The following is a 13,093-nucleotide window of genomic DNA, read 5'->3' on the forward strand; positions in this document are numbered from 1 at the left end:
ATAAGATGATATAATAATGGTGGCCCTGCAATTCCAATCCCATTGCTAAACTCTGCAGTTAAAAGAGACGATTAATGTTAATACCGACTTTCCTGCGCATTACACAACACAGCATCAGAGTGGATACAATCGCTATGCCAGTGGCTATAGATAAACCACTGGAAACAATTGGTAACTCTGGCTTGCTAGTTTGGTTAAGAAAGAAGAAAAAGAAAAAAGTTGTCGTCTGAAAATAAAAGCACATAATAAAACTCAAACTAAGACAGGAAGATAAACTAAAACATGTATGCATTAGTTTTGGAGACCTTTCTGAAAAAGAATCAGACGCTTAAAGAATCAGCCTCAGCCTCGGATCAAGCTGAAACGACCATATATAGACATAAATAGACCAACAGAAAGCAGCAAGTATTTAATACTAACAAAATGAAATTAAGCGGCTTAACAAATGTAAAGCAGACACCAAGTTCTACAAACTACGCATAACTCCGCAGTTGCACATCAGTTTTTATCCTTGATCATACGAGTAAGGGTGCTGCAACTGCTGGATGCTGATTCTTTAGCCTCTGCATCACCTTCGCACCATAAATACAGAGATGAAAAGTAACATTTTGTTCAATAGGTGAAAGGTAAAAAGAAAATTACACAACTCCTCAACAAGCTTATGTTCTGCCTAATTCTAAAGCACTACGTACCTCTAGTTCTCTCATTTACAGCATCCTCTGAGGCAGGTAATCACTATTGCGATATCAAATAAAAGCTCAATGACAACAATACATATAATCCCGATTATCTGGTACTTACTCCACCCGTGCTTCGGCCACAGTCTTACGAGATTAGAAGAAGACTTTTTATCATAATCAATATTAACATTGCCATCAATTCTTTCCTTGTACAGATTGAAGTCCCCTCCTGAATTCAGTGCTGCTCTATATATATAAACCTCCTCCCTCACAGTACTTCCTTCTTCTTGTTGTTGATTCTTGTTTCGGTAGAGATAATAATAATAATGTCCATCATCGAGATATAAGTTACCAGCAGTGTCTAAATTTAAGGTTATAGGACCACCTGGTACATGATCAATCTCAAACACAATTTCTACAATCTCTTCAGTTTGATAACCCCCAATAAGTGAATAAGTAATAGCATCGGTATTGTATATAGCAACCAAACCATCACTTTGTCTAACTGATAATCTGTTGCCACAATACAATAGATCAACTCCAGGTCTTAACTTTTGACCGCCTAGAATGGTGTTGGTAAGATAATCAAAACTTTCCCATACAATTTGAGATTACGAACCATGTAATACAAAGTTTCCATCATCATGCATCTCTGCGTATGAAACTGGTTCTTGTATGTCGGGTACTAAAGGTTTCTCTTTATTGTCTGGCATTCTCCGCAGCATCAACTTTCCTTCATCAGTGAAGTGAATTGAAGATGGTTTTCGCAATGGAAGATCGTTATGGTTAGCTGTCCAAACTTGAGTTTGCCGTGGTGATTTAACAAACCATATACCAACTACATATTGGCCAGGAGACCACTGGTAGAAGCCAAAAGCAAGGTTACCCGAGGGAGAAAGCCAATAAGGACTAGGATCATTCAAGGATAGATTTGAACCTCTTGTTATGTTATCTTTTGTCAAAGAAGATGATTCAACAACTAGTAATGGAGCAAGAAGTAATAAGGACAACGAGAGAATCATCATCACCTGTGGAAACTTCATGTTTTAATGAAAGAACAATAACAAGAAATTAGAATGTCGAAGTGGAGATTGTTTGTGGTTATAGGGCACTGACTCAAAAGTTATACAACTTCGAAACTATAAGGAATTACTATACTGTTCTAACCAAATTTGAACCTGGGAACATCTATGTACAAGAACATTACTTTTAAATCATAAGCAAACATCAAATCAATGAACACAATTTCCAACAGAAGACTAATTAAAGATGCATCTAAAAAAATCATGGATCTGGTAGTCATAATATAACTTCTAGAGAATTTGGAAGGAGATAGTTGACCAGAAGTATCTGTATCTGCCATCCGAAATATGTTGTGTGGGAATTCTTGTGCTAGTGAAATCGACATTCTACTTCTTTCTCTAAGAAAGTGTTACCGTAAGATATATACATATGACAAGGTTGGGCACAGGGTAACATATAAAGTGTGGAAGTTACAACATACAAGGAAGAACTAAATGTGAATGTATTTCCTTTTCTGAACAATAGTTCATAAGTTAAACTTTAGTGACGTATGTATGTTTCTGGGATTTATTACCGTCCGTCCTTGTTTGATTGTGAAAGAAATTTTCAAACCTTGTTAAGAACAACTGGCTATTGATTACCAGGTTCATGAAGTAACATACACATTAAGCTTTTGAAACTTCATTTTCGCTACTGATCTAATATAGTAACATGAACACAATGTTCTAAATAGCGACTCGAGTAAACATTAACAAATACCAGTTTTCCTATTACATGATGGTGAAAGAAGATAACATCTTTCCCATTACATTCAGTTGGTTCAAAAGTTCATTAGCTAGGCTTTCAAAATGCTGCAAAAAAGTTGTTTCAATGAAATTCCTTGATATTTTTGGATGCATCCAACTAAATTTAAGAAGACGAAAAATGCAATTTTCCTTCACTCACAGACTATCAGGTCCCATTATATTATTATCATTCAGTTAGGGCATATTCGATAAACGAAAATTATCAAAATTTTACTAGCAAAAAAGACAGGTAACTAAAATTATGAACACAAAACAAAGATTCAAATGGATTGAGAGCTCCCCCACCCATAAGACTACGTAACTACGATTCAAGCATATTCGCCCCCAATTACAAAAAATAGCATGAAATGGTGAAGTTTTTGGTATACCTGCTTATTCTGCTTCATACTTGATAACAAACTTCACCTCAGCTGCGACTACTTTCAACAATGAAATTACGAGAGATTAATTGTTTCTTAATCGATTAAACCCTTGGATGCTAAAATTTATAATCCCATTTGATTCACAAGTTTCTAATCAACCAACCAAGAACAGATAGATACAATCTTATTATTTGCTAATCGCTATCAATCCATGGTTGATTCAGTAGAAACTAACGAAATATTGGATTCTGGATCTCTCAAATCTATACGAAAGGGTTTTAGGGTTATATGGAGAATTTAGGGATTTGGATAGCTTTGCGGAAAAGAAAAGAAATTGGGCAAAAACTCAGATGAGACTTGAGAGTGAGCCTATAAGGCGGCCGAGTGTAGAGCTGGCAAACGGGCGGGCCGGGGCTGGCTTGTTACGGGTTACACGGGTTCGGGTTAATACGGGCCAAAACCCGCGGGTTGATATTCTTCACGGGTAGTCATTTCTTCAACCCGTGCCCGTAACGGGTAAAGCTTGCGGGTTCACGGGTTACCCGGCTTGTTAGATTAAAAATCAAATCAAATTTTAATTAAGTTAATTTAGGACAAATTACAAAGATCAAACACAAGTATTACAATAAGCAAACACAAATCCTTCCAAATCCTTCCCTATAACACCTAACATACATCTAATCAGTCCATTTTCAGCTCAACCCATCGTTGCTTCAATCGCAGCAAGAATTCTATACATTTGAAGGTGAAGTTTTTCTCTTGCTGAGAATCATCCAAATCCAAATGATGGACACCAACTCTTCCCTCAGTTGAGCCAACTTATATACAAAATAAAAAAAAAAATAGTTAGTCGGGAAACATAAAAGAATCAGTCACCAACCCCTTTTAGAATTAGTAGATAACTTTACAAGAAATGACACCATTTAGTCACAAAACTAGATAATAAAATTCAGAGTGCAATACCATTTTAGATGTTCAACCCCCGTGATGGCTAGAACTGAGTACTGCCAGTTAAAACATACTACAAAAATGTTGCAGAAGAATCTGTGCATTAGCTCCTTCAAATCACAAGGGATTTTGTTGAGACAATTTTTCAACCACCCTCCAAGCACGAACCTTGCCATTTTAGTCACCAACTCTTACTGCCATCAATAGCTCTCTATTTCTCTCCTTTTTCCAAACAAGAACAATCCCATTTAACCAAATCATCTTCCACTCTTTAAAGAAATAAAAACAGAGATGAAAATCAATTTCAATTAGAATATATACTTCAATTAGAATTATCATCAACAACTGCAATTACATCCACAGGACCATATATACTTCAATTAGAATTATCAACAAACAAAGGCATACCTCATTCAACAATACTACTAGTAATTCGATCACACCAGTAACTCATATTTTTGCAATTTGTCGTAGGTCATAATTAAGGCGGAAAAAAATAAATAAAAAAGGAATGCAAACGGGAAGGATGATCTACTGACCATTGAAAGTGTTGCGGATCCATCACCTTCTTTGGCCTGCAGAAGTATGTAAAGAATTTCAACTCAATCTCAATGCATAAGAAACTATTAATAAATCTACTAGATAAAACAACCACAGTTGAACAACATGCAATCAAAGAAAAGATTCATAATGATTCTTATAATAAAACCCTAACTCTAAATTCATACTGAGTTTACAATAATTATCTTCTTCTTTTTTTCTGTAAATCAATCTTCAAATAAGAATAATTATTTTCTTCTACATCTCACGATCTTAAATCCCATCTGGAATTTGATAATCAATCCTCAACTCACATAACCCTAATTTATCTTCTCTAAATTACTTCCCCCTTTTGAGTTGGAATCAATTTCTCGACTCAACAACACTACCAACAACCATACTTCGATCTATATTTCCTCAATTTCAAACTCAATCTTAACCACAGAGAAAACCCAACTTTTTTCCTTTTTAATTCACAACTTCTTCATCATCTTCTTTTTACTTAATTAACATCAGTAACACTATTATTAACACCAACGAAACCTTTCCCCTCAACTCTCGGTCTCAATCTCTCACTATCATTTCTAATTCTCCACCAGCCGAAGAACACAGAAGAAGAGAACGAGCAGAAGAGGCAGAAGAAAAAAAGAGAATGATGTTTTAGGTTTAGCCTTTCCTTTTTATACCTTAAACGTAAGGATATGATTAGCCATAGATAATCCGACGGTTATGATTAAATATAACTTATTATAAGCAATTTAGACGGGTTTACGGGTTGTACCCGCGGGTTCACGGGCCGGGACGGGTTAACCCGTTTACTCACAAGCCGACATTTCTCCAACCCGAACCCGGCTTGTTTTGGAACCAGCCGAGCCGGGTTCGGGTTTTCACGGGCCGGACACGGGTTAACTCGCGGGTTTTGGCTTGTTTGCCAGCTCTAGCCGAGTGAACTTATTAAAAACAACTTGAGTGCTCTTATAGTAAATTTGTGACTGCCCATATAAAGCATCTTTACGGGATCAATTTGTTTTTCAATTTTGGCCCTTTTATTTTATTTAAGGCGCGCCAATCTGATGGAAAATAGATATATTATCAACACTTTGCATCCCGTGCCTACCAGGTGAAATCCGACACGTGTTCAACCATCGTTGTCACATTTTTAATCCGGCCTATTTTAGGCTAAAACATGAAAATATCTCATTTCTGGAAATGGAGAGAGTGACTAATTGAATTTTTTTCATGGAATGCTTTTTAATGGTACAAGCATTCTGCATTTGTGTCGTTACAACCGTATTTGAGATTAGAATCGTAGCAAAAGAGATATGTTCTCAATCCATTTTGTCAAGGTTAAAAAAACACGATGCATATGAAGAATATAGGATTTAGAGGTCGAGTGCATGATATGGCGTACAAAGTCTGCACGGGTTAACTTCTTAGAGCAAGTCTTGTGATGGAAGATTTTCATCTTCCAAATCCCATGTCACCTCACCATTTGGAATGGATCATGGAAGTGCAACACTAATGCTGGGTAGATCCAAAACGCTAAAGGAAATAGCGTTTTGCACTGATTGAATTGGCGTTTCTATATTTTTGGTTTTTTATAACAAACAAGGCCCACCACCACTCACGTGGCAGGATTAGCAAGAGTCCCGCATTTGTTTTTTTGATTTTTTGATTTTTTAATTTTTGAAGAAACGTATTTAAAGGGATCCCACTAGTAAAAACGTGACATGTGTACATTGGTTGTTATTAAATCAAGAAACTAATCATTGGATGATATTTTTGAGCGCTATTCTTTTTAGCGTTTTACGCCATTCTTATTAGCGTTTTCATTTGGTTTCCACGCTGCATTCCACAAAACCTTGGAACATCTCTTGGAAAAAGTGTGGAAGACCCCAACTTGGAAGCCATTAGACTTGACATTCCACACTTTTTTCATGCTTGGAATAACTTGGATTCCACCATAAGACTTGCTCTTAATGATATCTTAGATGTGTCTTCTAAACATATATCACCCTTATTTAGTATTTCCTAGAAATTAGATGTCTATTGAGAGTTTTCTTTACCAACATATGATGATCGGAAAGATAGGAGGTACCACACATCAATGAGGACGGTGACTATTCGAAGACAGATGACAAGGGCATCAAGGGATTACATGTCTTGGTAGCTTATTGTTTTGCATACTCGTGTACGAGACCATAGGCCCTTAATCAAAGACCGAGATAGATCTCTCGATGTTTTAATATATATTGTTAGTCCCTTATTGTTATGTTAATGGTTTTGACATAAATGAAAACATAAGATAAGAATCGGGTTTAAGATTAACAAAGCAAGAACATATATAGCAAAAGGAAAAAAAAAGGTTGAGTAGAATGAAAAAAAAGATAGAAGAATTGTACATTCTTGAAGATGAAAATGTCGGTGCATCTTTTCGGGTAGCCATGGAGACGAGGCCAAATAATAAATCCAAAGCAACAATCAAGAATTGGGGTGAATCAAGCATCGTTGAACGACTTTCTAAACGAGGCCGAGGCGGTCGTGGTTATGGTTGTGGTTGTGGTTGTGGTGGTCGGGGCAGGGCTGCTGAAATAATGAAGATAAAGAATAAATAGATTCTTGTTTACATAACTTGTATCTCTAAATATAAATGTCAAAACTTATGTTTGGTCGATGAAAACATGACATTTTATGTTTGTTAGTCTATGGATAAATAAATTTGGTTGGTTATAAAAATGTTGTGTTTTCCTAGGACGCAAAAAAAAAAAACTACAATTTGGGAAACAAATGCAGGAATCCTAGTTGTTTCTAAGCTATAATCGATGGATGTGTACCTTCATAAAGACTGACAATATCTTTTTACCATGGCATAATTTTTCTAGGATTTCAGCATCGCTTCATATATGAAATGACGAGGATACCCAAATACACCACAATCGTTTCGTTTCAACCTATAAGTCTGATACCAAGTGTGATCGTCTATGGGCAATAATCGAGACAAAACAACAAGACTGATAATAGTTACGGTATAAAAAGTGATTGACTATAGGATCACTATCAAGTGTCTTGGATTAACTCACAAGTGTATTTACTTTATTAGAACTAAACAATTATAATAAGGAAGTAAAGTAAATAACACACTATATTTTGTTAACGAGGAAACCGCAAGTACAGAAAAACCCGGAGACCTAGTCTAGTTTTGAATACTCTCAAAATCAAGCCGCTACACTAAGAACAAAAGCCTTGATACCAAGTAAAATATCCCTAGTTACTTAGTTTCATCAGTATTCATGCGCCTATGACCTTCGGGTCATGTACATGAATCCCAAGACAGAAAGCACTAACTTGAGTTGCTTTACCCTTGTAAAGACTTATGTATCCAACTGCTTTTGATCGTCTTCCAAACAGTAAAAGAACAAAATATGTTTGGTAATCACTCCATTCAACTACATTCCATTCCGAAGTTAATTTGTAGTAGGCTAGAATCTGTAGCGGTTTAATGCATTGTTGTGTTCAAGACTGGACTAAGTCCCGGGATTTTTCTGCTTAACAAAATTTCTGGTGTCTGTGTTATTTCTTTTCCGCACTATATTGTTTATCTTTATATTTGGAATATTATAGGTTATGCGTTAATCAATCATCATTCATAAATCTGACCTTTGTTTATTGGATAGGACTTTGATTGATCTTGTATATTGGTCTTTGTTAAGGTTCATGTTTCTCTTGTATATAGTCTTACTTACAGATTCATCTTTCATATCCGTTAAGTTTGTGATCGTATAAGAAGAAGAGATAAAGATCTTTAGTATTATTCCTTGATTGAGTTTTCTTCTCGTAATATTATTAAGGTTAAGTCCATACAGGTTGATGAACGAAATATTGGGTGATGTTGTTAGACCCCGCGTTTTCAGGTTCCACCTGCAAAGATTGAACACTATCAAAGACTATGACACATCTTTTATTTTCTTCATATGTATCATAAGATGAAACCTGCATGGTGACTATTTTTCTCTGCTAGTACGAAGACCACTGCGACCACGACCACCTCTGTGGCTAGTAGCCACACCGTACACATCCTCTTCGAAATATGTCTCTTCGTTGCTAGGTGACGGATGACTATGGCTAGTACTCGCACCTCCAAAAGAGTTTCTACTCCTATTTAAGCCTCTTTCTTCCGTGACCAACCCCTTATACAACAGTGTACTTTCCTTTCCGGATAAACGGCTCCACCAGAAACAATAAGAATGAAGTTTTCCTGGCTCTTAGGATAGTTTGCAAGAAATGCAAACTCAAGTATTTATAATCCAAGGTTGTTTGGACAACAAGGAAATTCTAAAACCGAAAATATTCTCAAGATATACAACAAGTACCTAATTTCGGTTTTCCTATTTCCAATTAATATCAAACAATACTTCCAGAATCTCTTATAGAAAATTCCTATTATTAGTGTTCCACGGTAACTAATTATCCTTTTCTAGAGTATATGTTTTAATTGCTGGTAATTAAAACATACAAAATGAAAAATCATAATTAATTAAATGTTTTTTAATTATTTCAGTTTGGAATCACCTTGAGCATCAAGGAATATCTTTGAACAATTAATGATAAGGGTTATGCACATGCTCAAATAATGTCGATATCTAAAACTTTCCTAACTTAGCAAACCCTAATTCCGAATTCACTGACAACATAAAGAAATATGTGAATTTTGGAAACTCGGTTTTGCTCTTACGAACGGTCCTAGCATGACTCCCAAGCTAAGTTAGAATCGTTTATACAATGATTCCCAATATAGGTTATGACCGGTTATACCTTTCTTCCCAATACTAGTTAGGATCAGTTATACGATGTCACTAGATATAGGTTATAATAGGTTCTACCTTGTCTCCCAATAACAGTTAGGATCGTTTATAAATTTTCACACAATATAAGCTATGGCCAGTTCTACCTTGATTCTCAAATAAGTTAAGATCGGTTCTACCTTGTCATCTTGCATTGGTTATCCAAATATTATTCAATGAAAAATGGACCGATACACTTATTGATTTCCATTTCGTTTATGAAACAATTTCGTACATAGTTTCCTATGATGAAATCACACCTATATCCCACACATAATCAAGTAACTAAATATATACAAAGATTTTGTTGATGTCGCGTTTACGAATGTCAAAAGATAAGCATTATACTTTGTAATTTAATATAATTCGTTGATATTTTGATCATAATGTTATGACCAACTCTAATCACTAGAGTGTTATAATTATAGGTTCGCATGTTATGTTTTCAATGTAAAACGACTTGAAAGATACGTTAGGAATGAAAACTGTTAGAGCATCGCTCGGTCGAACTCACAAGTGTTGCTATCTCAAACTTGTTGTCAAATTTAGTTGTCAAAACTATATCTTATTTCTAGTATACAATTAGTTAAGTATCGGATTGGGATAGAAGTGTAATTGAGATACGGACATGCGGCAGTCATCATTGTGTTATACTGTTTGAAGGCGAAGATCAACCGAAGCTTTTTGAGAGATTCATCAGCAAAAGTTAAGTGAAGACTGAACCACCTATATCTCAAGTTATATTCATCTTTATATCTATGAGACGATGTCTCATAACTAATTATACTATTATGCGTAGATAAGAGTTTCTAATCAAATTTATCTTGGTAATTAGTTCTCGAAATATAATGACTAAGCTTAATGAACATTTGTTCATACTTGATGAATTTCGATTAAGGATAATTTATTGTTCGGAATCAAAAGCATGATTCAAGTTTTATCATTCGTAGATATCCTGGAACAATGATATGTGTCATTGATGTTATTCGAGAATGTTTCGAATTGATTTAGAGAGAAATATAGAACTACTATATTCGGATATCAGACAGTGTTATCAGCTTACAAACTGAGAATACTTTTATAAGTATGGAGTTGTATTACATGTACTCGTACACGTAGCTGAGTAGTTATATGTGGACAAACGGATTTTTGGTATGCATATTCTTATGTATACCTTCAATAAAATCTGTTAACTCGTGAACCGGATCGGTATGCATACTCGTGTGCAAACCGTAAAGAAATTATGGTCAAGGAACCGGTTTGGTACACATACCGGTAAATTAACGTACCAGAAAAGTTTTGTGTTCCCAAACTTCGTTGAGTTCCCATAGCGGTACGCATACCTGAATAGTTTTGTGGACTCCGGAACCGGTTATAGTCTTAAGGTACACAAACCCGTACGCATACCTAAATAATACTATGAACTCCGAAACTTGGTTGTGTTTAAAAGTACACAAACAGGTACACGTACTATGACTTAACCAACTCATGAACGACTTTTGTATATGTACTTTGTACACCTACATGCCATGTCGATTAAATTCTTATGCACATAAATTATTTCTTTCAAATGATATGCATTTGAATAATCTCTATAAGCATCATAGAAATATTTTATCACTTGATTGTTCTTCGAGTTAAGTCTTAATTGTTTATGAAAATGAGTGTTAATCTTATAAGTTAAAATCGGCTAGTTTTAGCTAACCACCTTGAACCCACTATTTATACACTGTTTGATTATGGTTTCACCTAACTAAAGTTTATACCTTGTTTATGTAAAATATATTTCAAAGATTCATCTAACGGTGATTATTGATTGCTTGGTTCCAAAGTTATCTTAGCTTAAACCTAAAGCAACATATTCTTTGAAAGTTTATAAAAGGAGAATCTCAAGCAAGTAGGATTTTTGAACCCGATACTACTTTTCTTGGTGTGTGCTAGTTGTTACTAGACTCATCCTCTTCCTAAAACCCTTTTAGGGTTTCAGCGACTACAAAGTCTTCACAGGAATTCGTGAAGCCATGTCTAGTTATCTTTTTTTGATAAGTTGAATATCTTGATCTTGATCGATTGTTAAGTTTCTCACTTGATCAAGATAGATATAAATCATCAATGTTCTCTTCGTCTCGGACTTTGTTGTTTCCACAAGTTTTTATACGTGTGAGGTGAATAACAATCTAGGATGCACTTCGGGTTGCATAATTCCGGATTTTGAGGCAATCTATATCTTGTCTATTGCTATCGATTTTCAATCACCTTGATCAAATCTATTTGATCATAAAGGAAATCATATATAGGCTTAATCTATGGGAGTAATATTGATTTAAAATATTCAATTGAGTCTAATCTTAGCTGGTGTGACGTCATCTAAGGAAATCAATTGTGTGGAGGCTTGCTGGGATTCAAGATGCATAAGGAACGCGACTTTAACTGAATTGCTGGGAGGGTTTGATTCGATTTCAACTATATTCTATTCTGAAGTTAATTGGTAGTATGCTAGTGTCTGTAGCGGCTTAGTAAAGTTTGGTTCTCAATCTGTACTAGGTCCCGGGGTTTTCGGCATTTGCGGTTTCCTCGTTAACAAAACTTCTGGTGTTTCTGTTTTTTTTTTGTCGCATTATATTGTGTATCCTTATAATTGAAATATCATAGGTTGTACGTTAATCAATCATATTAGATACATCCGACCTAATTTGTTGGATACGACTTGATTGATTTCTTGGGAAATGGATCTTTGGAATCACCCAAGCGCTCTCATGTTTGATACTTTCCTTGTAATATGAAGTCTCAGATAACTGTTCATCTAGTTTGTAATGCATTGTTGGATCTTTCTGAATAATGGTTATGTTAGAGCACTGTTCGGTCAAACTCGCAAGCGTGGCTAGCTTGTGTGTCAAATTTAGTTGAACAAAACTATATACTTGATTTCTAGTCTACTACTAGTCATGTCTCGGATTAGGATAGAAGTGTGTACTTGAGTAATAGACTTCACGGCGTTCACCATTTCAAGACGAAGATAAACCGAAGGCGTTTGCAGGAACTTTATCGACAAAAAGTATGTGAAGACTGTGAACTTATCAATCACTCGTATTTGTCTATTATATCTATATTCAAATAATACAAAGTCGTAATGACTATGTGGGATTTAAACTCCATACACAATGAATGTTTCGAGCTAAACTTAGTTTATATATGTTTTTCGAAATATGAGTATTAAGCTTGGAAGTCTTTTCCGGAAAATTTATTGTTCAAGATGATCAAGTGAAGATAGCCTTTAAGATGGTATGTGTGATATTATCATCAGACAGGAAAGTATCAATTTGATTCATTTCAATCATGTGAAAATAGCCTTGAACATTAGTAAGACAATCATTTAATATTAACTTGGGATATTTCGTATTGATTAAGTAATCGTTTGAGATTAACTCGGAACTAATGGTATGTGTAAGACTATCATTTTCGCTTCCATGACTATTTAAAATTGATTAGATGAGATTTTTAGAACTACTATCAAAAAGTCTGGATACAGTTTAGTATGTGTACTTTGTATACGAACTAACTAAACTAGTATGGATCTGGAATTCTTGTTTGCGAACTTGTGCATCTGTTTGATCTGAAGTTGTTGTTCCCGAACTATGTTCACGAACTAGCCTAGCTAGGAAAGGTCGGAAAATTTTGTTCGCGAACTCTGTTCCCGAACTAGTAGTTTCTATGGTATTCGGCATGACAACTTTGTTTTCGCGGACTTTGTTCCCGAACTAAGTTAATTGTGCTCGTGACTCAGGATTTTTCGCGAACTGTGTTCCCGAACTAAATTCTCTGAAATGCTAAGTATACTTTTGTAAGCGAACTCTATTTGCGAACGGTAGCATAGCAGATCACGAACTGGTTCA

The 13,093-nt window shown here is 35.3% G+C and overlaps 1 protein-coding gene and 1 long non-coding RNA gene across 3 annotated transcripts; both read right to left on the reverse strand.

Annotated features, from left to right (window-relative positions):
- Window positions 1–331: 331 nt before the first annotated feature.
- Window positions 332–3,181, reverse strand: LOC113285381 (G-type lectin S-receptor-like serine/threonine-protein kinase LECRK1). 2 transcript variants are annotated; one of them, XM_026534286.1, is made up of 2 exons: window positions 2,878–3,181; window positions 332–1,708 (listed from the first exon to the last, which is right to left on the reverse strand). In XM_026534286.1, the coding sequence occupies exons 1-2, from the start codon at window positions 2,893–2,895 to the stop codon at window positions 1,292–1,294; spliced, it is 435 nt and encodes a 144-aa protein (XP_026390071.1). In that variant the 5' UTR covers window positions 2,896–3,181; the 3' UTR covers window positions 332–1,291. The 2 variants fall into 2 exon arrangements, with proteins under 2 accessions (XP_026390071.1, XP_026390070.1); XM_026534285.1 differs by having other exon boundaries at window positions 332–1,717.
- A 257-nt stretch (window positions 3,182–3,438) lies between these two features.
- Window positions 3,439–4,174, reverse strand: LOC113285382. The gene is made up of 2 exons (XR_003328625.1): window positions 3,835–4,174; window positions 3,439–3,689 (listed from the first exon to the last, which is right to left on the reverse strand). It is a non-coding gene; the product is annotated as an uncharacterized LOC113285382 (long non-coding RNA).
- Window positions 4,175–13,093: the final 8,919 nt, after the last annotated feature.

Source organism: Papaver somniferum, chromosome 6 (assembly GCF_003573695.1).
Source record: "Papaver somniferum cultivar HN1 chromosome 6, ASM357369v1, whole genome shotgun sequence".
NCBI lineage: Eukaryota > Viridiplantae > Streptophyta > Magnoliopsida > Ranunculales > Papaveraceae > Papaver > Papaver somniferum.